This window comes from Anopheles darlingi, chromosome 2 (assembly GCF_943734745.1).
Source record: "Anopheles darlingi chromosome 2, idAnoDarlMG_H_01, whole genome shotgun sequence".
NCBI classification, from domain to species: domain Eukaryota; kingdom Metazoa; phylum Arthropoda; class Insecta; order Diptera; family Culicidae; genus Anopheles; species Anopheles darlingi.
This window is the reverse complement of record NC_064874.1, coordinates 30,642,997-30,669,402: the sequence shown is the minus strand read 5'-3', so window position 1 is coordinate 30,669,402 and position 26,406 is coordinate 30,642,997. Positions and strand designations below refer to the sequence as shown.

The 26,406-nt window shown below is 50.6% G+C and overlaps 3 protein-coding genes and 1 non-coding gene across 12 annotated transcripts in view; 2 read left to right on the top strand and 2 right to left on the bottom strand.

Moving 5' to 3' along the window:
• The window catches only part of LOC125949700 (myotubularin-related protein 4), a 31,108-nt gene extending 23,181 nt beyond the window's left edge, over positions 1 to 7,927 (top strand). For 4 of the 7 annotated variants that reach the window (XM_049676996.1, XM_049676997.1, XM_049676998.1 and 1 more), the window contains 7 exons: positions 1 to 151; positions 1,576 to 2,090; positions 2,182 to 2,696; positions 2,778 to 2,964; positions 3,083 to 3,199; positions 3,914 to 4,807; positions 5,428 to 7,927. The exon at positions 1 to 151 is cut by the window's left edge and continues 685 nt beyond it. In XM_049676996.1, the coding sequence (XP_049532953.1) occupies positions 1 to 151; positions 1,576 to 2,090; positions 2,182 to 2,696; positions 2,778 to 2,964; positions 3,083 to 3,199; positions 3,914 to 4,807; positions 5,428 to 6,111 (3,063 nt within the window). In that variant the 3' untranslated portion in view covers positions 6,112 to 7,927. Of the gene's footprint in view, positions 152 to 1,575; positions 2,091 to 2,181; positions 2,697 to 2,777; positions 2,965 to 3,082; positions 3,200 to 3,856; positions 4,808 to 5,427 lie in introns of those variants that run through there. The other 3 variants (XM_049677000.1, XM_049676999.1, XM_049677001.1) reach the window with 3 other exon arrangements.
• Positions 5,138 to 5,210, bottom strand: Trnam-cau (transfer RNA methionine (anticodon CAU)). The gene has a single exon. It is a non-coding gene; the product is annotated as a tRNA-Met (tRNA).
• A 451-nt stretch (positions 7,928 to 8,378) lies between the features above and the next one.
• On the top strand, positions 8,379 to 13,387 carry LOC125949703 (5-oxoprolinase). The gene is made up of 2 exons (XM_049677007.1): positions 8,379 to 9,034; positions 9,120 to 13,387. The coding sequence occupies exons 1-2, from the start codon at positions 8,666 to 8,668 to the stop codon at positions 12,747 to 12,749; spliced, it is 3,999 nt and encodes a 1,332-aa protein (XP_049532964.1). The 5' UTR covers positions 8,379 to 8,665; the 3' UTR covers positions 12,750 to 13,387.
• A 155-nt stretch (positions 13,388 to 13,542) lies between these two features.
• Positions 13,543 to 26,406, bottom strand: part of LOC125949698 (uncharacterized) — an 89,416-nt gene continuing 76,552 nt past the window's right edge. For 2 of the 3 annotated variants that reach the window (XM_049676984.1, XM_049676983.1), the window contains exons 13-15: positions 20,279 to 21,027; positions 19,918 to 20,083; positions 15,361 to 19,827 (exon numbers count right to left, since the gene is read on the bottom strand). In XM_049676984.1, the coding sequence (XP_049532941.1) occupies positions 16,841 to 19,827; positions 19,918 to 20,083; positions 20,279 to 21,027 (3,902 nt within the window). In that variant the 3' untranslated portion in view covers positions 15,361 to 16,840. Of the gene's footprint in view, positions 14,988 to 15,360; positions 19,828 to 19,917; positions 20,084 to 20,278; positions 21,028 to 26,406 lie in introns of those variants that run through there. The other variant, XM_049676985.1, reaches the window with a different exon arrangement.

Here is a 26,406-nt window from a genome sequence, read left to right as displayed (position 1 = left end):
CCGGATGGTGGTGGCGGCGGTGGCCGCGGTGGTTTGTTAATTCGTGCTACCATCGGACGCCCGGTAGCCTCCGAAGATGATCTGATGATGGAAAGTGTCGACCTCAGCACCTCAACCTCAGTCGGCTTCGTCGGAGGCGGTTTGTCTGCCGGTAAATACGAGCGTCTCTTCAAACTTATTAAACACTTTCTCCGGCGGCACATCTGAAACTTTTGGACACGTTTTGGGACGGGAACGCACAGATTTGAGATATGCTTTGTCGTCGGTCCAGTTGAGAGTGAGCGAGCAAAGGCACGATCGCGGGACGCTCGTTCTATTCGGCTAGAAAGGATTCGACTGTTCCTTTCACATGATTTGCTTTATCTCGAACAATCACTGGCGAGCCCGTCAAGGGTGCTCTACCGAGTACTGTCAGACTCCTTTCTCCCCGTTAAGATATAGTATATCTTATGGAAGAGTCTCGTAAAGGGACAGGACAGTACACGATCGGTACATAGACGCGATTAGGTTTTGCTAATTCAACACAAAACCAAAAAGGTGGATAAACCCATACACCGGCATTCAGTGCGAACGGCGGTGACCTTTATAATAAATCATTTTGGCATTAGCGTTGTAATTATGGCTAGCGCAATGAAGTACAAAAAAACAAACGAAACCGCAGAATGACATTTTGCAGTTGATAACATAGCATGTGTGTTCATAGAAATCTTATATTAGTCGGTACGTCTAATGAATTATCTCATCATTCCAAGTCACGGTGGAACTGACCACAGATTTACTGCGACGCCTATAGGCACATGCTTTGCTGTGCGCTCATCCAATCATCTCTCCTACTATAGTACGTATCACTATCAGCAAGAGATTAACGAATCAAATAAACTAAAACACAAAAACAAGACGATTAATCGCGCACCGTACAGCGTCAAACTGTACATCAGCAAACACGAGACGAACGGAGGAGGAGGAGGAGGGAAATAATCGTTTTCGGCCAAACGTGAGCCAGCGATTCAACCGGTTTTTTTTATTACGAAGCGTTGAACATAGGAGATGAAGGGTTTCAATCTTTCATGCAATAGCGCCAAGGAGCACCCGGTAGCTGTCGTTGCGAAATAGGAAAATGGAGGCCGACTAATCTAACGGCTGCATGCTGTCCTTTGTTTTTGTTTTTTTATACCTTGATAAGACGAAGGTGCCAGACGTTTCGATTACGGAATGGTATTTGGTTATTTTTTATACAATCTTTTTTACCTCCTAATTGCTGATTACTCCGTGACGTTAGTCTGGTTGTGTTATGAGAACAGCAAATGTACAAATGTGAAATGTTCAGAAAGTAATTCACGCATTATATCTGAGGTTGTATGTCAGTCCTGCGTTTAAGCTCTTTTACATGTTCATTGTTTTACCATTAATGCAAATCGACATCTTACCAAAACACCTTGATCTGCCTTATGCCTCGCTTGACAGTCTTTTACATCAGATATATGCCGGGAAAAGTGACCCTCCGAGTAATTATTTATAATTTTGTTTTTGGTATTTTAATTCTCCTGTTTTTCTACGTTTCTGCAACCGTGCCAGACTCGACGATCGGCGCATCACCGTCGCCGAACGGTTTGGAAGTATCCGGAACGAGCAGCTCCCTTAGCCAGAACCTGTGGCACGGCTCTATCGAAACCAGCACCGACACGCTTGTGCCGATGGATCAGTATCAACCGCAAGGAACGACAGATCATCATCATCATCATCATCGTGCACCGGTAACGAGCCATACACTGAGCGATGTTGCCGATGAGGAGGTGCGCAGTATGCACGAAGGACGCCACCAATTGACGACCCAGCCAGTGGGGGACGCGAAAGGCACTAGTATTAGATTAGGGGTAGGCAGCGGCAGTAGCGATCAGCATCATCAGCAACATGCTGCCCGAAGGCTAACCGGACTGATAGCGATGAATGGTGGCGAAAGCAACCGGCAACCACCGGTAGTAACTGACGTACCAAAGGACGATGCGTCCGGCGATTACTATACGGCAAAAACTCAGACTGATGATAGTAATGGATGTGATTTTAATAGTGATAGTCAGGATTACGATAGGGTACGTATCACGATAGTGCATTGAATGAATACCGTTTCCTTTTTTTGTTGCTAATCTCTGTGGCAATCTCTTACGGGCTCCCCTTTTTCAGGAATTATTAAATCAACCATCGTCGATGTTTAACGCTGGTGGCCGATCGTACGTCGCTGGCTTCTCGGTACCACCGAACACCGATCAAATCGATCATCCATCGCTCGATCGGCATGTCACAGATGATCGAGGCGGTGGTGGCGCTAGTCGAGGTGATACAATATTACCTTCAATCGCTTCCCAGTCCAATAGCAATGATAGCTGCAAGGTGAAGGCGAACAACAGCACAACACCACCCTCCATGCTATCGTCGATGATGATGGCGATGGACGAAAGCATCATCATACAGCCACAGTTTCAGCAGCTCGAAATCAATGGCAACGGTGGTAAGCACCATGGTAACACGGTGACCACGCTAGCAGCCGATGGTGGCGGGTACGCTGGAAGTACCGCAGCAACCACCGGATCATTACTTCAACAGCAACAACTACTCCTACAGCAGAAGGAACGAAGGCGAAGACATTCATCTAACTCGAAAGCAGACCTCATGAGTCCAATCAAACCAACCAATGGAAGGTAAGATTCTATGCGAGTCGACTCAGGTGCTTGCGACTGCTCTCACTGACCATTTGCTCTTCATTCTCACAACAACAACAGTATATCCCCAAGTGCCACACATTCTCGGTTTTCGACACCGGGCGCCCGGTCACTGCCACTGACTCCGCCGAGTGTGCCGTACGCAGCCGACCGACCCCCTGTCGCTACCTTCTCCTGTCCGGACGGTCTGGCACACGCCTTGTCCGAGCAAAATCTGCGTCTCCAGCAGATCGTCTACGAACATCGGGTAAGTATTTCAATTTTCAGTCGTTCTTCGTTCAATTTTCATTCGTCCGCTTTAAAATTGAAATTAAAATCTGTAAATATTGAAATAAACATTTAATCATCTATTTGTCGTTTTACAGCAACGCGAGGAAGCACTACAACGAGAACTGTACGCAACGCGGCTAGCACTACTGAAGAAAACCTGTCAGCACTGTTGCAGCAGCAGCGTTCAGCAGCATTACGGCAATGAGGATCCGGTAGGTGTCGCCGTAACATAAGCTTTCACTAATTTGCTTCCGTTTAGGATATGCTTCTTTTTTTTTTTGTTCTGCTCTGGCATAAGCAACACAGCGCACGGCGGTGTACATTTCCTCTTGATTGTGGTACACTGCAGTACAATAATGATACGCGGTTCTGAAGGGTGTGTCGCGATCGATCGTGTCTTCTTTCTCTCGTTGAATACCTCTAAGCAAGCACACAAACACGCACGACAGGCGCACACGCGTAAAAACACAAACCATTAGAATTACATACTACTTTTGTTAAGGACGGTCGTAGTTAACGTGAGCAGGTACCATATCAGGTGGTTTAGCGTTATCAAATCCGTCGCAGCCCACGCACTGCCATTTACTATTCTGATTCGCTGATTTATCTTTTATTTTTCCTTTTTTATATCTTCTTTTTTTCTTTTCTCTTGGGCTTTATTTATTGTTTGTGCTGTTGCCGATTGCTTTTGCGAATAATGACTCCGCACCCAAAAATGCTCCTCCAAAATCTTGCTCGCTCGCTGGTATAACCTGATTACCGATGAAACGCCTCTGACATCTTATGACCGCCGTTATCTCATCACCCATCCATTGTCGGGAGGTGTCGTACATTGGTGCATTATCCGCGTGTCCGCCACCTCACACTAGATTGTGTTCGGTTGTGATCATGATCAACAATTGTTATCAATACCACCACTACTATAGGTGCCGGTTACCAACCTTTCCATTAGCAGCGTTGCTAGCAGCTTGCTCGCTACTGCTTCCTCTACCATCACCACCACCACTACTGCCACTGCTACAGGAACGGGGATGTCTGCTACTGCTGCTGCGGTGGTGGCCACGATTGTCACGGGTTGTGGTTGTGGTAGCAATAGTAGCGAACCCTACGCTAGCAATAGCATCTCCGCTTCCAGGACAATCCACCGTTGCCGACGATTCGGTCAAGAGAGCGTGGCTCAGCAGAACCATCCGTTGCCGTTCTTCATCAATCAGCTGTTAGCGGCATCACCGATGGAAGCAACACGATCGCCACCGGAAGTAATCGAACCACCGCTGGTAGACAGTGCACCAGCACCATGTTGGTCGTCGGCGCACTGCCAGCTGATCCTGTTCTCCGAAGATGAGGAAAATTATGGATCACTGTCATCACCGTCACGTGAAGAGAAGAACGAAAGTCCAACTATCATCCGAGGCGCGGAAGAGGAGGAACGCCGCTTGCGCGAGGAGTTCCTCAAGCACCATCGGCTGTTTACGCACACTTCACGTGTCTGTCGCACGATACGTCGGTTCCTGGAGCGTACTAAACAGAAGAGGCGTCAGTGGACGCCCGTGGGTACGTTAGAGGTGGTTGATGATCGTGATGAGATAAAGGCGCATCATCACATCGATAGTGATTACTATGGCGATGATGATAGTGACGACAGTGAGGAGCTTGCTATGGAACTGGAAGTGGTACGGGGAAAGGCCAGCAAAGGCAGTGTTCCATTGCGTTCTCGTCCTTGTCAGCAAGTTCTTCATCGTGTTGGAGGTGGTATCGGTGGTGGTGGTGGTAATTATGATAATGATGATGCTCTCGACGAGAATCTGTCCTCGCAACTGGTTAGTGACAAGTGTTGATAAGCTTCTTTCTCTTTTTGTTTATTTGGTGTGTCCCATGTGTGTGTGTGTTTGTGTGCTTGTTCCGTCCGCCTAAAGCTCACCTTTCACTACTAACTATGTCATTGTTAGCTTCGTCTTCTGCAACAGACTCACCCGAGAGGGAGCATTAGAGCTAAAAAAAAACCAAAGCAAAGCAATGGCATTTCCGTTTCAGATAGCATGTTGTCAATCATTTTTTGTTATTGGAATTATTGCATTACAGCTTTGAATTAAAAAAAAGTTGTGAGTAGTAAAAAAAGAGATCAGAGAAGAAATGAGAAAAAAGATGTCTGCCCCGAGTGAGGATCGAACTCACGACCTTAAGATTATGAGACTTACGCGCTACCGACTGCGCTATCGAGGCTTGCAAGAGGAGGGGATAATAGCGAAACAGATAGTTAGAACTTTGACTCAGAATGTTGCTAACTTGTTGCGATTTTTATGTGAACGCCGGTGTATACTGATTCATTGCTTCCCACGCTCGTCGCTGCTAACAAGAAGGACTTTTCTAACGTGCATACGTGCGAATAATACCCGTAGATTACCCGCGGTCTTCATCTTCTTTTTTATTTCGTTTGCAGATGGTTGACTCCATGAACGAAAATGCCTCGAACTGTTCGTGGGAAGCGGTCGACGATCGGAGTGCCCCCTCATCCGGTGCCAACTCGTCGCAGCAGATGCAGTACAGTAGCAGCGGCGTAGGAACCAGCGCCAGTGTGCTGTGGGTACCGGACCATGCCGTGACGCGGTGCACCTCGTGCCAAATGGAGTTCACCTTGTGCCGCCGGAAGCACCATTGCCGCTCATGTGGACAGATCTTTTGCGCCGAGTGCTCCGAGTATACGGCGCATCTGCCGGACGAGCGGTTGTACCAACCGGTACGTCTCTGTGGTCCTTGCTATCAACGAATATCGACCATCACCATGGCGACGACGTCCAACAACGTGCCCACGGTCCAGCACCAGTACCCTTCATCCTCAAGCTGTGCTGCGTCTGCAAATCAAACGCATGGTGGCGGCACTAACAGCAACAGTGGCGGTGCTGCCACAACGTCATCGATGTCGATAGCGAACGGTGGTAGTGCTTTTCATACGCAACGGATGCTACTCCCCGGTGGCATTTCGGTGGCACACTCGCTCATGGCGACGGAATGCAAACAGCAGGCCGTGAACGGTAGCGTAGCTGGCGGTGAATCCGGTGTCAGCAGCCGGGTTGGCGATGTGGCCTGCTGTAAAGCCAACGCAACCGCGACAGCATCGAATTAGACCGTAGAGTCCAGGAAGGCGCCTACCCTGGGCTGTGTCGATTGTACACGATTGTGATCAACGGCAGAGGAGATTGCCAAAGTGGGAACGTAAAGTCGTTAATATGTTTATATGCTTTCCCATTTCCTTTTTTTTTGTTTATTTTATTGCGAACTTATTGTAGGGGAAGGGAGGAGAAGGGGAGAGATTGTGCATTCTGCACACGCATCCATTGCATCATCGCACCGTTTCGTTCCATACATATTCTACTTCACTTCATCGTAATTTATATTTTGTTTTTTTTTACCGAGTTGGTTATTCAACTTTGTTATTCCTTTTACTCTTATTATTATTAAAATTATTACAATTTTGTACACTACGTCCTTGCAGAAGACAGTCACAGAAAACTCTCCTAAAGGAAGCGCTTGCGACGCCTTGAAAAGATTTTCCTCGGTTTTATACGTTCGGTGTGAGAACACATTTAGCAGCACAGGCCTACTGGGCTGGGATATATAGGGAATGGCAGTATGCGTTACGTGTACCATTGCGTGTATGTTTGTGTGTGCGTGTGTGTGTGTGTGTGCAGTGTTGTAGCATAAATAGAATAACAACTACACCGCGATACCTTGACAAAACCTACCTACACTCTACCCACTATATCATCATGCATCATCTCTGAGACTCTCCGGGGATCCAGTAAACACCAGCGTGTGCACTATTAGCCTAGAAGAAGCCTACTGTCGTTACCTACTACTTCGGCTTGGTTTAGGACGCGACGGCGACCGACGCTGCGTCAAAGAATGCGCTGCCTTTGGTCGCGTTATCACCCAGCGTCGCCTTGAGTATCGTAGGATTGTCACATATTGATGGATCGGTGTCTTCGAAAGTAAGCCACCTCTCTACTACAGTGACCGCGATGTGCGCGTATGTGGCTTAGATTTAGGCGCTCATTTTTAGTTAGCCTTCTTCTTGCCCTTGTTGTAGGGGCTATCTTGTTTTCCTATAACCGCCACACGACGCTACAGGTCCTTTTTACGATGGCACAGCGTGTCTAATGAGGAAAACTTAGCAGGAATGCACTTCCACAGCAAAATGTTAAACACCAGCGAAACGAGAGAGAACGAGAGAGCGAACACCGGGGCGTGGCAAGGACGCGACCTCAATAGGATACCGTAATAGAAAGCAATGCATAAAATAGAGAGAAAACATCTATAAAAATATACAAATATATACATACTAATCAACATAGCTAACGAAAGCAAAGCGGAAGAAGCCAACAAGCAGAATGGGTATAATATTGTAGCAAAAGAAAGCAGTAAGCAGAACAAAAACGATTATGAATAAAACAGAAAAAACACTACATCTATTCCCCTAGCGCGCTCTTCTCTAGTGCAACGCGAATCGTTGGAGTGGAGCGGATACTGCGGTCTCCACACCACACATTATCATGAACGTGCGAGGCAAAGGCAAACATAGCAGCAACATCCATCTTGGCATGCCACTTGTTTTCAAATTAACTCCCATTCCTACTACTACTATTACTACGTCCTGGGTGGGGCAAACAGTGGAGTACCTTTGACTAATGCATAATGTGTTACACTATACCTTATAGGCTTCTACCAATTATAGGGCTCAGGAATGAGAGTCGGGAGTATGCATATAGATACCAGCCGGTGGTAATAAAGAATTCGAATCGCGAAATTGGCGAAGCGCCTGATACGCGCCTGATAGTGTGTAATAGTTATACTGCAAACGATGAAATACATACAACACAACACAACGGCAACAGCACGTGTGGCGTGAAGCGGATCAATTACGGGTCTGGAGATTTGATTGTAGCATGCATGTACTAAGAGCAAATGGCGGTAACTCTCTCGAGTAAGTTCAGAATGGTAAGTAATACGTAGTTCCGAAACAATGCCTAAAACAAATAGTGAATATAAATGGAATTTACTGGAATCTTTATGGTTGTAAAATGTTCCGTGCCAATCCGGAGCACTTTTGCACTATCTAAATTCGCTGTACGAATACTGAGCACTGGCGTGTTTCCGAAACATGTGCACAACGTTTCAGATATATTATTAGAAGGCAATCAGGGAATGCAGATACTACACTGAATAAATTATTTGAACCGTTCCCGAGGTTTGGTCGCAGCAACCAACGCACGTTGCCACCTTACTAACATTTCCGTTCGATTTTAAAATCCACCTGGTCTTTGAAAGACACCTTGGTCGAGGTTTGTTTTTGTTGGTCGACCCAGAAGAAGAAGAAGAAGAAGTAGAGCGGCGCAGCGGAGGCCGGGGTTCACCTGTGGCGGAGTACGTGACTGTATTTGCTTTCGGTTTCCTGGCCATTTTTTGCGCTTCCTCATCGCTTCCAAAGCCTGCTTTGTCTTATCTCCTGTAAAACGTTGACAGCTTGATTACCTTGTGGTCCATCATCCGACGAAGCGCGACGGCCACAGTAGTGAGGAACCAAACCATCTTATCAGCCCGTATTGCGCGGTAGTAGACAGTCGCCTTTCTAACTCGTCGCTGTTGCTGCTGCTGCTACTGCTTTTGCATACGAACAAGAGATGGCTTCAAGTTTCGAAGGAAAGTACAACTTTGCGATCGATCGTGGTGGTACCTTTACCGATGTGCTGTGCATCACTCCGGATCGTAGTGTGCGAACGCTGAAGCTGCTGTCGGTCGATCCGGCTAACTATGCGGACGCACCGACCGAAGGCATCCGGCGAGTGCTGCAGCTGGAAACATCCGGACGAGCGCTCACACCGGACGGTCTTATCAACACGGAGCTGATCGGTTGGGTGCGTATGGGCACGACCGTAGCCACCAATGCGTTACTCGAGCGTGCCGGTGATCCGGTGGCCCTGGTTGTCAACAAAGGCTTCCGGGATTTGCTGCAAATCGGCAATCAAGCGCGGCCAAACATCTTCGCCCTGGTAAGCCCTAACAAGCCAACACTCCGTGGACACACACAGTTTAATTCATTCAATTTCGTTCTTTCTTTCCACTTCCCTAACGCAGAACATCGAAAAACCGACGAACCTGTATCGGGAAGTGGTCGAGATAGGGGCACGGATTGTACCGGCCCAGGAGGGCCTGTGTCAGCTAGATGATACGGCCGGTTGGCGGAAGTTGGGCGGTGCATCCGATTCCATCTACCTCGAGATGGTGCCACTGGATGAGACGGAAGTACGGACCGCTCTCGGTGCGATCCGTGAGTCGGGCATACAATCGTTGGCCGTAGCGCTAGCACATAGTTACGCTTGTCCGGAGCATGAGCTGCGTATCGGTGAGATCGCCCGGGAACTTGGCTTCCAGTACGTGACACTGTCCCACCAGGCGATGCCCATGTGCCGGCTAGTGGCCCGTGGATTCACTGCGTGCGCCGAAGCCTATCTGACGCCACACGTCGAACGTTATCTGGATGGGTTTCGTGCCGGTTTCCGGGATGAGTTGCGGGGTGCCGAGGTACTGTTCATGCAGAGCGACGGTGGCCTGACGCGGATGGAGCACTTCCGGGGTGCCCGTGCCATTCTCAGTGGACCGGCCGGTGGTGTCGTCGGGTACGCCGTGACCGGTGTTCGTGATGCCGACGGGAGCGAGCTGATCGGGTTCGATATGGGTGGCACCTCGACCGATGTGTCCCGATTCGCCGGAACGTACGAGCACGTGATCGAGAGTACGACGGCCGGTGTGACGATCCAGGCACCGCAACTTGACATTAACACAGTAGCGGCCGGTGGAGGATCGCGGTTGTTCTTCCGTTCCGGTTTGTTCGTTGTTGGACCTGAGTCGGCCGGTGCCCATCCAGGGCCGACGTGCTACCGCAAGGGTGGCCCTCTGACGGTGACCGATGCTAATCTTATTCTCGGCCGGTTGCTACCCGAGTATTTCCCGGCCATCTTCGGTCCGGCCGAGAACGAACCACTCGACTATGAGGCTACTCGGGCGGCGTTCGAGGTACTACGGGTAGAGATCAACGAACATTTACGATCATCGAGCAGCGGAACCGGAACGACCGCCGAGACACTGTCCCTGGAGGAGGTTGCGATGGGATTCGTACGCGTCGCCAACGAAGCCATGTGCCGACCGATCCGTGCACTGACGCAAGCCCGTGGTTACGACACATCACGACACGTGCTGGCCTGCTTTGGTGGAGCTGGTGGTCAACATGCTTGCAGCATTGCCCGGCAGCTCGGTATGCGGCGCGTTGTGATACACAAGTACGCCGGCATACTGTCCGCGTATGGTATGGCACTGGCGGATGTGGTGCATGAAGCGCAGGAACCGTGTGGCTTGGAGCTATGCCCGGACAATCGTGCGGTTCTCAAGGAGCGTCTGAACGTGCTCTCGGCACGCTGTGTAGAGCAGCTGGAACGGCAGGGCTTCCGGCTCGAAACGAATTCGATCGTACTAGAGCCCTATCTGCATCTCCGGTACGAGGGCACGGACTGTGCGCTGATGTGTTCGCCGGATCGCGTCGTCGAAACGCCGGACCACACGGTGTACGGCTTCGGAGACTTTGGACGTACGTTCCGTGAGCGGTATCGTAGTGAGTTCGGATTCGTGCTCGAAGGACGCCGCATTCTGGTGGATGATGTGAGGGTACGGGGTTGCGGCCGTGCGACACTGTTTGATGAGCCCGCGATCGATGACGAGACGGCGTCTACGGTAGGCGCTGGTTTGCCGCTGTATGCGGAGAAGACAACCATTGCCTACTTCGAGGGTGTCGGTCGTCAGGTAACGCCGGTGTACGATTGTAGCAAGCTGCGCTACGGGACCACACTCGTCGGACCCGCCATCTTGATCGACAAACTGTCAACGATTGTCATCGAGCCGGGTGCCCGGGTATCCGTGACGCGGCGCGGTGATCTGACGATTGAAATCGATGCGGCAGCGACGGCGGCGAGTGTTGCTGTCGATGAGCGGCTCGATGCAGTGCAGCTGAGTATCTTCAATCATCGTTTTATGAGCATTGCGGAGCAGATGGGAAGGGTGCTGCAGCGGACCGCCATCTCGACCAACATCAAGGAGCGGCTCGACTTTTCCTGTGCCCTGTTCGGTCCGGACGGTGGGCTGGTCAGCAATGCACCGCACATCCCGGTGCATCTTGGTGCGATGCAGGAAACGGTCCAATATCAGCTACGTGTTCGTGGTGACACTCTTAAGCCGGGTGATGTGCTCCTCTCGAACCATCCGCAGGCCGGTGGTTCCCATTTGCCCGATCTGACCGTCATCACACCGGTTTTTGCACCGGAGGACGAGGACGAGGAACAACTGGCAAGAAAGCCCGTCTTTTTCGTCGCTTCCCGTGGCCATCATGCGGACATCGGTGGCATCACGCCCGGTTCGATGCCACCCCATTCGACTTCGCTCGCCCAGGAAGGGGCCGCCTTCCGGTCGTTCCTGCTGGTCGATGGAGGCGTATTCCAGGAGGCAGCCATCATCGAGCGGCTGACGCGGCCTGCACCGGATCCGATCGGTGCACCGGGTACGCGCAACCTGTCGGACAATCTGTCCGATCTGCGGGCCCAGATTGCGGCCAACCAGAAGGGGATTGCGCTTGTAACCGAACTGATCGGTGCGTACGGATTACGGGTCGTTCAGGCGTACATGGGCCATATGCAGGCCAATGCTGAGCTGGCCGTGCGCGAGATGCTCCGTCAGGTGGCCACGGAAGCACGGCTTCGGACGGGCACCACCGTGCTGGCAGCGGAGCAGCTGATGGATGACGGTACTCCGATACGGTTGACGGTACAGATCGATGAGGATGCTGGTTCGGCCATTTGTGATTTCACCGGGACCGGGGTGGAGGTTAGCGGTAACTGTAATGCACCGAGAGCCATCACACTGTCCGCTCTGATATACTGCTTGCGGTGTCTGGTCGGATACGATATACCGTTGAACCAGGGTTGCCTGACACCGATCCGGGTTATCGTACCGCCCGGTTCGATCCTAGATCCATCGGAGGGTGCCGCCGTGGTCGGTGGAAATGTGCTGACATCGCAGCGCGTCGTCGATACGGTACTGGCCGCTTTCCGTGCCTGTGCAGCATCGCAGGGCTGCATGAACAACGTGACGATCGGTGAGGAAGGCTGGGGTTACTATGAAACGGTGGCCGGTGGCAGTGGTGCCGGTCCGGGGTGGCACGGTGTGGGCGGTGTCCATACGCATATGACCAACACGCGCATTACGGATCCGGAGATACTGGAGCTGCGCTATCCGATCATCTTGAAGCGGTTCAGCTTACGGGATGATGCCAGCGGTGGTGCTGGTCAATACCGTGGTGGCGAAGGGGTACACCGGGAGCTGTTATTCCGCCGTCCGATGACCCTGTCGGTGCTGACAGAACGTCGCACGCTGCGACCGTACGGAATGGCAGGTGGGGAACCGGGTAAGCCCGGTCTCAACCTGCTGGTGAAGCACCGTGGCCGTACGGTAAACATCGGTGCCAAGACGGCCATCGCGGTCGGTCCGGGAGATCTGTTCTCGATGAAAACGCCCGGCGGTGGTGGCTATGGACCGGTGTCGGAGGCGGCCGATGACACACTACCGCCGTGCCTCGACGGAGGAGCGGCCATCAAGGCCATGAAGGCGTTCACCGAGCGCGGCAGCGTTTACGAGTACCGGATGGCCCAGGAATCCGTCTGATGGTACGACATTGGCTTCAACTTTAACTTCTATCTCGTTCTCATCGTGATTCTGCTGATCATCGTGATCGTCATGTTCAAGTAGACCATACTACAACTAGAGACCCTCTTCGACACTATCCTATACACTCACACACATGTACTGTTCTGCGTTCAAATCACGTTTGTTCTTCCAAGTTTCTCTTCCAAGGCGCGTATCCATAAATGTTCCGGGTTCCGCCTTTCGTTTAATCCAATTCTAAAACTCCGTTCGTTCACCGCCGCGCGTTGCGCCGCGGCTTGTTTTGAACGGTTCTAGTGCCAAAAACATAAAGGAAAACAAAAGAATAAATAAAAAAACTGTAGCTTTAGACTGGTTCAGTCAACCTTTTTATAGAATATAGGATAGGATAGGATTTTTGATCGTAAAACGGTTTTTTACATCGCTTAGGAGAGATCCTTATTGATCACTTTGGAGGAGAGCTAAAGAGCGCCCGCACGAGCATGTAGCCAGATTGGGACCAAGATGCAAAATCAGCGGTACTCCCAACTGTGTTGATTAGTCTTCTAGCATTGTTACCCTCCTGGAAAGCAGGGTTTTCATCTACAGTATTCTTATAGAACACGAGCAAATAAAACCTTTCTTGCCTTACGCACACACAGCACATACCACCGGAGTAACGCTTTCTTCAAATGTGGTCTCAACGTTCACGGATCCATCGTTTAGGTGAATCCTGGAGGACAAATGAAACTAATTGATAGGCGATCGACACCACTGTAAGTTGCAGAAGTTAATTAAATTTCCCTTGTTAAATATGTTCTCGGACTGCAACTGACATACTTACCCAGTTTCTCTTACTTTATTTCGACGAGCTTTCGAATGGATTCAAATGCTTTGCTTCTTTCAACATGTTCAACGATAAATGTCCGACATAAGGATGATTTTCTTGAGTGCGTTTATTCCATTTAGCATCCCGTTTCACTTCGTTTATCAACCGCTTTATTGCCAAACATAGTGTTTGCTCCTCTGATTCGCTCGAGAGTATCTCCCCGGCGAGGATGTAGTGCAGTGGACCATATCTGCACCCTTCGCTGTTGCCTTCCTTCCTTCCTACTGTTGTCCCGGGTGCAACGACATTCCTCCAGAACGTTGTCGATTCCAACGGCTTGTCTTCTACAAACATCATTCATTTGTTAGCCGCTGCATTGGCGCGTCGCTTCTATTGCTCCCTTAAAACGGAGTACAAATCGTGCCCTTGATCGCTGTTCTCTGTTATCTGGCATTATGCTAACAGAGTAGCCTTTGTAGCTATCTAAATGTTTCGGGTTTCTTTTTCTTCGCTTCACACACTAGCTGTTTTCTGTTCCTGCACAAAGAGCGCTAGCAAGTTCTGCTGCGCTGTGCGTGCCCAATGGTATGTATATATACACAGACACACGCCGCATACGCATCCTCGGCAGGGTGGTGAGAAGGTTAGACTTTACAAATTGTTTCGAATGCTTCTCTCAAACCTACAATTCTGTTGTCCCGTGCCTACGGAACCAGCAGTTCATTAGTCTCATCATCTCGTTACAAGAACCCAAGGATACATTCACAGTCGCTCGTGATCCCCTCACCCCTGCCGTTCCTCCACAAATCGTCAATTTCATCATCATTGAAGTAAACCTCAAGTCAGTAGGGAAAGAAGAGGGGACAGGATACGCTTTTACCGCTGTTGCATCCTCTCCGCGTCCACGATATAATAACTCTTCTGCTTCTGTTTGGCTATAGTACAACGTACACAGTTGAGACACATTCATACACGCAAGCAGGAGCAGGCCGTCTGCTTGCGTCTGCGTTTGGATTCATTGTTTTTATCACAATTGTCACTTGGCCGTCCCCTACTAGAGCATCACGTATAGTAGAAGTAATATGGATCGTGATCACTGTATGGCTTCGCCCTACTATTCCCGTCTCCCCGTCTAGACACTGATATTTATAAACAATCGTTCTTCTTGACCCCGGTATCACTGCTTGATGGCCAAAGGGCTCATTTTCGGTGTTGGCGTCGCTGCGAAGGGCGTCCGGTGTGTGATCGCTAGCCAGCGAAGCTGCCGCTACCGTTACCCGCCACCGTTGGACTTCTATCTCGGCTCGTACCGTTACCACCACCGCCACCGTTGCTACTGTTACTGCTGCTGCTGCTGCTGCTGCTGCTGCTATTACTATTTCCGTTGACGATTTCGGCTACTGTCGGCGGTGAAGGATTGTTGTTATCATCTGATGGGGAAAGAAAGAGGCGTGATAGATGGTTTAAAGTTTTAATGAGTTGAAATGGGCATCATTCTCAACGCATGTCATTAATGGCAAATTTCAAATTACTGCCGTATTCCAGTACGGATCGACTCTCATGCCTACGTGTCTTGTTGTCCATGGTCGTGTGTGTAACTAAAGGAACTGTAAATGAGATAAATCGCAATCGTCATTAGCTAATCACAAATTGCAACAACAAATATAACAAAATTGAAATGAATATACAAACGGAGAGAGGAAGACGAACGGAAGAAAACACCCATATTTTCGAATGTAAATTATACTTCAGCAAATGAAGAAAGTGAAAAATAAAAAAAAAACAAAACGGAACACATTTCATGCTTTTGATAACTGTTCTGTGTCTGTGTGTGTTTCTTTTTTTGTTTCCTCGCTTTTTTACATTTACGTAGCACTTCACGGTCGCCCAGTGTACAATACACTACACACAGCGTATTCGCCATCTGCACCTCTTCTGCGCAGCTACGTCACACCTTCCTTCTCTATCTAAGCTGTCTGACCATTCCGGTTCCGATCCAGTAACGTGCCTATCTATCTCTAGGTACTGTAACCGCCTCTAACACTAAACACACCCTAGCACTCACCGGTTGAGTAAGCTTTCGTAGGTATGATACACTCCTCTATCTCTCATTTTCTCTCTATCTATCTTTCTGTTCCTTTGCCTCGCTCGTCGATTATTTATCCTTTCGCATTCGCGATATTGTTGCAACTAAAGTAAGAGCCCACTTATAGGGAAGGAATCGAAGCGTAGTGCGTGCGACGGGCCATGGGAAACGGGAGGACCATATGCCTAGACCTCGTGGCGAGTAAGGAGAGGGATTATGATTCGGTAGGGGCTATATATATTTAAATGAATGTCTTACAACTAGCTTCGAATTTACAAACGAACAAGTTAAGAATGGTTACGCTACTTCACGGCGGAAGAAGTATAAGATCTTCGTAACGAGGCTCTGGATTGGTACATCTATTTGCCCATCCCATTATTAACTCGATCTTCTCTTATCTAATAGACTGGTTTGCATCTGGCTGGTAGGTACAGAACCGGCAACCGGAAAAATCTCGAATATGCAAAGTTACATCGAGGTAAAAAGCGAAAGATAAGAAGCAGGTGATTTACGACATAGAGAGAGAAAGAGTGTGTGTATGTGTGTGAGAGAGGTGGTGAGAGAGTAAAGTAGCGTAAAATTAAAACAGCTAACTTACTAAGCTAAAAGACTAACACATGGAACCACCAATCGGTGAGCTTACAATGTAGCCATCTATTCCTTGGGTAAGGTAGCCTAGCCTCTCCTTCGCTCAGGAAGCTAAGGTCTATCTCTCTTCTCCTTACATCATTGACAACTACCTCAGAAACGAAACACTACCGCAACAGCTCCCAACTTCTGCCGGTCAGCTTTTCCCTACCTGTCACCTACACGTCTTTACTGCTCCATGTCGGGTGTGTTTGTTACTAGCCTAACTTTAAGTTCGTCAAGTATTTACAACAAATTACAATGCAAGTCGTCTTACGCCTAACTATCATCATCGTGCCTACCACTGTCCGTCATCCTATACACAACACACTTTTCTGCCAGGATGATTATTTTGTGCCGTTTTATTCGTTTTCGATAGGATATGTGAAGACCAAAGGTTAAGTCAGATCGCCATTCGCAAAACGGAGCCTCCTCCACGTGATTTATATTTCGCGAACGTTCTTAAACATGAAAGAACATTTGGCTAGGGGCCTACTACTGCTACTACTTCTACTACTAGAGCTATTGCTACTATTAGTGCTACTAATGCTAATGCGTTTTGAGAAAGGTTCACCGATTTTCTCCTCTCGCTCCATTGTTCAGTGCCTCACTAACAATGACGCTGGTGTTGGTGGCCGAAGTAATAGCTACCGTCGGTTCACCATTAGCACCCGTCAGCGAACCGCCAACACCACCACTGCCTTTCTTTCCGTTCTCTGTACTCGCAGCCAACGTGATCGGTTCGGCAGGCGAGTCATCCATCTTCTCATCGGCCATCACTCCCCCCCGGGCACTAGCTGGGTTGTGGTGATGAGGCATAAGTGGCGATCGTCGATCACGCTTTGCTGGTGGTGGTGTTGGTGTTGCTGCTACACCTTCAGCACCACTATTAAGCTTAATCGAACTACCGGTAGACACCTTCGTGCGCTCATGCTCGTGCTCCGTGGTTACTGTTCCGCTTTCCGGCATCTTATTACCTGCGGTTGCTCCGGAACTGTGGTTGTTGTTGTTGTTTGTTGTGTTTGATGTCAGCAGAGGAGGAGACCGGCTATCGTTGTTGCCGGTCTCTCTGCCTGGTGCTCCCGTGGCCACAGTCGTTAAATTGCTGGCAGCAGATGTGTTACCTTCCGTCACAGTTCCACCAAGCGATTGTGGTGGCCCACCTCCGTTGCTATTGCCGGATATCGTCGTCGGTGGCGATTGGTGCTGCCGATGATGCTTCTCTGTACCGGCACCATCGTTGTTGCTGGTTCCGTTGTCGTGAGGAGAGGCCGCTAGCTCTTTCGCAGTTGCTTCTTCCTTCGCATTGGTACCTTGCACGGAAGCACCAGTAGCATCAATAGACTCCTTCGCATCCTTCACCACTCCAGCAGCGGCAGTCGACCCTGCATCCGTCGTTTCGATGCTACGCGAACCGGGTCGTGAATCGGACATACCGCCATTGGTTTCTGGGCGTTCGGCACCAGTACCAGCTGCCGGTTGGTTTGCTGATGCTGCATTTCGGTCAACCGGTGAGGATGAACTGCGTCGTTTCGTTATCACTCCACCGGTCGCATCATCCAGCGGTTGCGCAGTGCTGGCGGTATTCGACTTGATGACGAGGCTGTTCGCAATACCGTCACCTAGCGGTGGACCAGCTGGCATACTAGAACCAATTGATGCAACCGCCGCTGGTGGTGAGCGTGATTTAGAGCCGCTCGTAGCCAATGGCTCATTCGGAGTGTTTGAGGCCATATTGTTGATGCTGTTGCTATTGGTGCTACCGTTACTGTTGCTGCTGCTGCTGCTGCTGCTAATACTAACGACATTTGTACTATTTACACTGTGATCCGGACCGGATGCAGCCTGCGATGCCGATGTAGGCGGTGGTGGTGGTGGTGCCCCTAGCCCGGTAGAAGGTGCAGCTGATGGTTCAGCAATACGGTGTGCACTGGCACTGCGATGAGCAGCAGCGTGCCGCTGATCGGCTGCAGCTGCTGCGGCGGCCACCAGTGCAGCGTGATGCTGATGATGAGCGGCTGCTGCCGCCGCTGCCTGATAGTGCGAAGACGTAACACTCGAGGGCGGAGTAATCACGGCACTGCTTCGACTACCCGGTGGTGGTGCGGGCCCCGATGACGCAGAGGACGCCGACGACGACGGTGGACCGTGGGGTGAGGGTTGCGTTTGGGCTCCGGGGTGTGATAAGGGCGGATGATGATGCGGTGGTTGCAGATGATGCAAATGATGATTGCTACCGACCGATGATGGTGGAGCACCGTGTCCCGGATGCGGTTTGCTACTCAGCGAGAGTGGTGAACCAACGGCGGCTGCAGCAGCGGCGGCCATTGCCGCGGCCGTGTAGTATGGATGCGGTGGTGGTGCTGCGCTGCTATTGCTCGTACTACTACTGCTGATGGGACCACTAGGGGCCGCTACCACCGGTGATGAAGGGGAAGCTCGGGTCGCCGGATGTGGTGACGGATGGGTGGACGATTTGCTCGACGTTAGCGCCAACGGAGCGCCGTGGGGTGAGAGATGATGGGGTGAGGGAGCCAGATGATGACCACCGCCGACAGCCCCACCGCTAGCCGACGACACTACGGGTAGAACCGGAGAACCGGCGGCCGATAGGTGTGCCGGTGGTGGAATGTGACCGGCAAGGCTGAGGTTCTGGGCCGAGGCCAACGCGGCCGCCGAATGCGACAGATTCAGTCCGCCCATGTGCGCCATGGACGAGTGGTAGGAGGAGTTCATCGTTGAGGCGATGCTGTGGCTGTATGCGGCAGCGGCCGCCGCCAGACTCGTCGGTATCGACGGGTGACCAAGGGCACTGCCGGGGGGTGGTGGCTGCGGGACCAGTCCCGCCGATGGGTGCGTCAGATTGAGCGATGACGCCGACGGTGGCTGTGGCACTTGTGGCAATCCGAGACTCATGCTTAGCCCGAGCGACGGATGTAGCGGATGGTGCGCCGCCAATCCGAGGGGTCCCTGCGGGCGCATACCCAACCCGAGCTGCGGTGACAGCCCCGGTGGTAGTCCCGGGATGGAGAAGAATGGTCGGGGCAGCGAATGGGGCATCATGTGCATCATACGTTCCCGTTCCCGTTCACGTTCCCGTTCGCGCTGTTCACGCTCCCGGGCAGCCTCTCGTTCACGTTCCTTCTCCCGTTGCTCCCGCTCACGAGCTTCCTTCTCGCGTTGCTCCTTCTCACGCTGCAGCCGCTCACGTTCCTCCTTTTCACGCTGTTCCTTCTCCCGCTGTTCCCGTTCGCGCTGTTCCCGCAACTCACGCTCCTTCTCGCGCTCGATCGCCGCTTCACGGGCCTCACGGGCGCGTTCTTCTTCACGCATCCTAGCCGCCCGGTGCTCCTCCTCTATCTTCATGCGCTCGTGAATGCTTGGCATACCCATACCTGGCAGCATCCCGTACAGATTGGGCGGATAGGGTAGCGACGAGTAGAGCTGATGGGCAGCGGCCGCCGAATGATGGGCACCGGCCCGTAGCATCTGATACCGTGGGTCGAGATAGATGGCCGGATCGTGATACGCTAGTGCCGCCGGATTGAAGAGATTTGCTGTTGAGAGACGGAACAAACAGGAAACAGTCGGTTGGTACTCGAGTCGTGTGGGCTGAACAGGCCACAGGAACTGTGCAGCATCCTTACCGGGAGGCATTCCAGGAATGGAACCAAACGCGGCCGAGTAAGCATCCATCGGAAAGGCCCCGCCTGGGTGCGGCAGACGGTCATCCGGTCTGTACGGTTGAAAACCACTCCGGGCCAATAGCTCCGATTGGATCGAATTCGAGCTCGGTGCATTCAAACGTGGCATCTGGGGGAGGGTTAAAAGACATATGTTAGATTCGAGATTCGTAATACAATCATTACAGACATTAGCTTTCATTTTAACATAGACAGTTGCTAATGAATTCGCTTCGATTGGACTAATGGAATGACTAACTAAGCTTTCATAATGTTTATACTCTTTCTTTGTCGCTCCTCCTACCAGCGTCTCGAATACACCTACCTTCTCCGGGGGCTGTGGTGAGGAACGCTGTTGCTGTAGGTGCTGCTTTTTCGTGCCTTCGACACCGCCGCGACCGGAATCCGGTGCACTACGGATGCGACCATCACCGGTGATGATACTACCACCACCCCGTGACTCATCTCCCCTTCGATCCATCGATGACATCGAAGAACTCCCTCGACCATCCATCGGTAGACCGGTGCCACCGTTTCCGCCGCCATCACGATCCCGTTCACGATCCCGATCCCGATCCCGATGATCTCTGTCTCTTCCTCCATTTCCTCCACCGCCGCCGGGCCCCGGGCCTCCGCCATTAGCACCACCATTACCACTTCCTACACCTTGCTGTGGTTCTTCGTCTTTACCGTCCGCTTGCTTCGCTAGATTGCGCAGAGCAGCCGCAAACGATCCTCCACCGTTGCCGCCACCACCACCGCCACTACTGCTGCGACCACCAGAGGAAGCGTTCTGTGGACCGGACGATCCGTGCATTGTACTGCCAGGAGGGCCACCACCACCATGGCCAACCGCTGTGGACGATAGCACACCACCGTGCGGCGATTGCTGGGACTGCTGGGGTGGTGGAGGAATGAGCCCGGGTGAGGCACCGGGTGGCAGATGGTTAGGTCCACCGATCATGTGGTTCGAGTGCGGCGAGGAAGACGGATGATGCAACAGCTGCTGAGCGGACGGTGGTATCGGAGGGGCCGGACTTGTGACCGGGCGCTTCTGGGCCAGTTTCGATTGCACTGCAAAAGAAAGAACAAAACGCAAAGCAAAGGAATTAATAAGGGAGGTACTACTACAGTGTCTACTATGATGAGTGCATTCAAAAGACCAAGAGAAAGTAACCGCTAACATCAGCAACATATCTTTTTACGTTTTTTGCAAGAGTGTAGTAGGCGGATACACAAATCGACAATTTAAGCGATTTACTTCGAAAGATTATAATACTTCTATATAACAGACCGATTATCTAAAATTGGTAGTATTGCTCAAAATCTCTATTATTAAATTATTCAGAAACGCGCCTTTACTGCTTCTCACTACAAAGACAAGCGCTTCAGTGATCACGAAATAGTCGAACGGTATCACATCAACGCGAAAAACGACGGCACATTGCATTTCTCGTTAATGTTCCGATTCCGGTGATGACATGAACGCACAATTACCACCCCTGACAAGTAGATACACTCCACGAGTACGAGTGCACGGTTGCCGCCCATGGAATCAATTTTCCACGGAAAACCAATGGCCGCTAGCCGAGAAGTACACAGGTCACAGTTCCCGGTATCATCGCAACAGGAAGAACCAACCGTCGACACCGTAACCGATGGCAACAGCAGCAGTAGCAGTAGCAATAGCACCATCATCATCATCTCACCGCCGGGCTCACCATCGGAAAGGGGGCGTTTGGAAAATTCTTGATGAAAGTGCAATAATGGCGACCATACTCTCCGCTTGCTGTGACTCTCTACTATTTATGGCTCACTGCACTGCATTCGTCAACCATTGCCAACCTCGCTAGTTGTGTCGCAGTGTGCCCGGTACATTCGAGAGAAGAAGAAATGGGATACCATGGCAATGCAGCACAGCCCAAACCCACAGCATGCACAACTCAGTCCATCGTCGTATCGTGATGGTTAGCGACACGAAGGGGACCGGAGGGGGGAGAGTCGTTAAAACAGAGTAACGGACCATCGGCCCGGTTCGTCGTGTGGTTGCAACCTAACCTCAATGACTCCGTGACATAAAAGAATCCATTTCGGAGCAGACCAGAGGTAGTTCCGGAACCTTCCATGTTCTCGTGTTGGAGTTATTGACCGTCGTATCCATGAGTACACACAAAAATGTGTTCATGGATCGGTCATTCGTTCGGCGGGTCTGCGTGTGTCTCGTCTGTCCATTGGTCCGCTGGTTGAGAGCTTCCACAGAGTATCGCTCCAGAAGCGGTATCGTGCCGGGGACACACCGGAAGCGTACAGCAAACGGTGGCCACAGTCGATCGATCGGATGGCACCGTACATTTGATTAACTTTTGCGCGCACAGTGTCCCATACAGATACTCGGAACGTCCATTTTGAAAAGCCGTACATGTGGAAGCAACCCGGTCCGTTCGGATCAGATCGATCTATCTCGCTCCTATCTTACTAGCTCACTTCCCCTGTTGCTTCCTGTTGAATTGAAATCAACGGCTAAGTTCATCATATCACAAGCACGTCAGTCAATGTGGACCCGCCCCTTGAACTGGAAGCACAAGTAGATGTCACCTTCTCCACCTGTCCCAACATCACCAGCCGTGCGTCTCTTCGAACGCTATCACACGGTACCAAACCAATACACTTCGATATAGCAGCTCGCCGAACGTCGAGTATGGTCCTCCTGGGTCGGCTGCTGTAATTAATCCGAATTGCAGCCATTGGCGCGTGCTGATCGGCAATAGAGCGGTGACATGTAACCAGGACGGATAGCAAATTAGTGTCGCATCTCTGGTGTCCGTCCGTGTTGGGGGTTTTGGGGGCGATTCCAGCGATACTGTGTTCTAGTTGCTGTTATGGTAACGGTACTCTATCGTATCCTTGTCGAGACATGCCGATATGACAGGTACAGGCACACATTTGTAAGCACGATGACGATGACCATAGCGTGGTTTTCGATACCGGGCCTTGCTCATGATATGAGGTGCCAATTATCATGATTTCGAAATTGCAGAAGGTTCAATATAACTAGCAAAACCACAGAAAGGATATTCTGTGCTACGAGAAGAATGAACAATTCCACAGCCAAGGTCCTTCGATTTCCGATGCCAGCTAACAAAAATGGAATCAATCGGTTATCAGCATGTCGAATTGCGCACCGCCGCCGGATTTCCACTTATCTATCGGTCGGTTTCGGTTTATGGCCGCCAAAGCGCAGCTGTAATTACGGTGTAATGTTTGGTAATAATTTTATCCTTCACCGGGATCAGACAGAGCACAGAAGAGACCCATTGTACCAACTGGATTAGATCGGGATGGGAAAAAACATACCTTAACATACACACACAAAAAACCAACAAACCGGCGTACGGTATTTATACTCCCATATAATCCTTTCCCTCGTAATGAAGGGTGTGTTGTCTCGGGTCTATTTCACACCATTTTGCGCGAACACACGCACACCCGAGGAACTGGATCCCCGGTGCGAGGGATTGCGAAGTGAACCGAAGCGGATACACCATCACGCCGCGCCACCAGCAACCAGACGACAACAGTTCCGACAAAGCGGCGCGCAATGCAAAGAAATCCACCGGAGTCGGTGACGCCTGAGGCCTGTGCCGGGGGGCGGGATGTGAGAAGCTGAGGTTGAGGTCCTGTGAACATGAGACCTGCACGGGCAACAGGAACAGGAACAGGACCATTCATTTGGAATTGCGAGCAAGCTGCGCCGCCGCCAATGATCCTTCCCTTAATTTAGGGGTCTTCGTCGCATAATGCGGTCCCAGCAGGAGGGCTGCTCCTTTACCTACAGCTGGCTCTGAGCTTCTTTATCCGACTCCCGATCGTGCTGGGTCGTGGCAGGATCTCTCGTGCTGCTGCTGCTGTTGTTATTGGTGTGTTTCACTTCCTTTTGTGCCCTATTTCGCTCTTCGCTTTCCTTCTTCTTTTCTTCGGCGTTGTTGATGTTGTTGCCTTACACGGACGCCTCTCTAGGAGGACGATCGAGGAGAGAAGGGCAGGGGCTTATTGGTATTATTTACACTCTGTGCCGGGACCACGGAGCGATAGGAGAAGGGACACGATTGTTCAATGCGTTTCGGCAACTCGGGGAACATTGAGCTGACGGCCCTGAGGATCCCTATGCGTTTCTAGGGTCCTTGGCTCTAAAGACCGGATCTCGATACACCACCACAGAGACCGGGGCATCGAAACGAAACCGAAGGGCACCGAGAAGCGTCGGAACCCCGTGACGAACGAAGTGTAGAAAAATCACTTAAAGATAATTGTTTGCTGTTGTAGTTCCTTCGGGAGTTTTTTTGTTGTTTGCGCCTTACCATCCCCCGTGGGCTCTCTTCTTCCGAGCCCTCCAACAATTCCCATTTCAGGTTCAATATAGGTCATGTGGTCTACTCTGCTTGGAAGTCGGCTCTCGTTGAACGCGTTTATAGGGTCCGATGCTGCTGGCTGTCTGCTCATACCACAAAGGAGAACACTTATAACATGTTCTAGCATTCATGACGCAGCAGCAGCAGCAGTGCACGCCAGACAGGAACCGCATGGCAGCATTGCGTCAAGCCGGGGTCCAGCTGTGTGAATGGCGTTCTTCTTCTTCGAATGAATTAGCATTTACACAACCGGAACCTGTAAGTGGGATAGGAATCGGTCCCCTGACGCTCGAAGGATTCTCGCCCCTGGGACCGGCCGGGCCGGGGGCAGCCGCCGTTAGCAGCTTCTTCTCTCATCGCTAAAAATGGATTGAAGCTGAAGTGGCATTGCCTTTAGATGAGAGTTCAATCCGGGCATCCACATTGTATATTCATCACACCACTCTCTTCCTTTTCTATCTCTCTCTCTTTCCCCTGTGCGGTTTACGGAGTTTATTCCGGTTGAAGGTTGACGGGTAAATGTATTTATTACGATGTTAGCACCGGAGCGTTAGCTGAGGACTCATCATTAACATCGCGATTGTTTCAGTGTTTACAAGGATGAATACACGCTATTGGAATTGAGAAGGAATCTAGAAGTTTCGAAAGCCTACTCGATGATTCCATTTATCGGAATAGCATCGACTATGAGATAAAATAACATCCTATACAATCTTATCCAGTATCTTCATTTCTTTATGCATCTTAACTAAAACAATATTATTGATATATTATCAACAAATTACTAGAAGTAAGTAAATCTATCGCGGTTAAACAGGTTAGAAACCTTTGGCCGATCAAAGAATCTCAAAATCAAAGAAAAGGTGAAGGTATAAACATAATAAACCTTTTCTGACAGAAAAGTTGAATAAAAAATTACGTATTTAAAACTCATACAGTGACACTTTCTGTAGCAAAAATGATGTAAGAATTGCGCCTTGCGTGCATTCCACAGATCACAAAGGAATTGAAAAAGGGACACTGATAGTCTAAATTCCAGAAACTTAGCACCACAACAGCTAACCGTTTACCACTCGAGAGTATAGTGCTCATAAAGAGACGAGACAAATCATGGACAATCGATACCCCACTTCAGGAGCAGAAAAAATCTCTTCAATCCGTGCCGTGAGCAGTAAATCAGATTTGGAGGAAAACATTTGCTCAAACACGAGCCCCTACTAAGCACGAGACTGGCCTCGCACCGACAACTTCCTCTTGCTAATAGTGGGATCATTTGACTCCATTTGAATCGAACGAGATGAGTGCTTAGTTCTTCCTCGAATACACACACACACATCTGGAGAGCATCGTCTCTAGAGGGAATTGGTCGAAGGCAAACCCCGCACGTACCACGAAACCCTCCTCCTCGACCTCTCCTCGAAAAGGTCCATTTCCCCTACGGAAGTCGTTGGTCCGCGCGGGTGGGGGAACGGAGCGAGTCGTTCGTTCACAAAAACACAAACAACGGCAATAATGAAGGAGCAGCGAAACCCTCAAAATTCCCCGATTTTCATCCTCCACCGCCCCCCACCGGGGAAGGAAAAGCGATACCGATTGAAACAAGATAAATATAGGCACTTAAGTGAGTGGATAGTCGTCCCACGTTCACCCTCCGGCCGCTGCTGCTGCTGCTGCTGCTGCTGTTCGTGCAGCACGCTCGGGAGTGTTTACAGAAGTTGCCAAGATGGCAATAAAAATAAAAACGCACATCTATTACACATTCAAGCATTCTCGGGATAGGGATAGATGGATGGATGATACCATCCTCCGTTCCTCGGCTACGGACAGCAGCAGCAGCAGCAACAGACCACCATCGCCCACGAGGGTCGAGGAGGCACCCGCATTTTCATTTACCGACCAGAGGCCAACACACATATCTCATCGAAAGTAATATTGTTGCCGCCATTCCTCCTGCCACCGGCCATCAACCAAACACAATTTTCCCTTCATTTTTCGGGATGCTACGAACGGGATCCTCCTACCCTGCGTGCGTTGGTGTGGCATT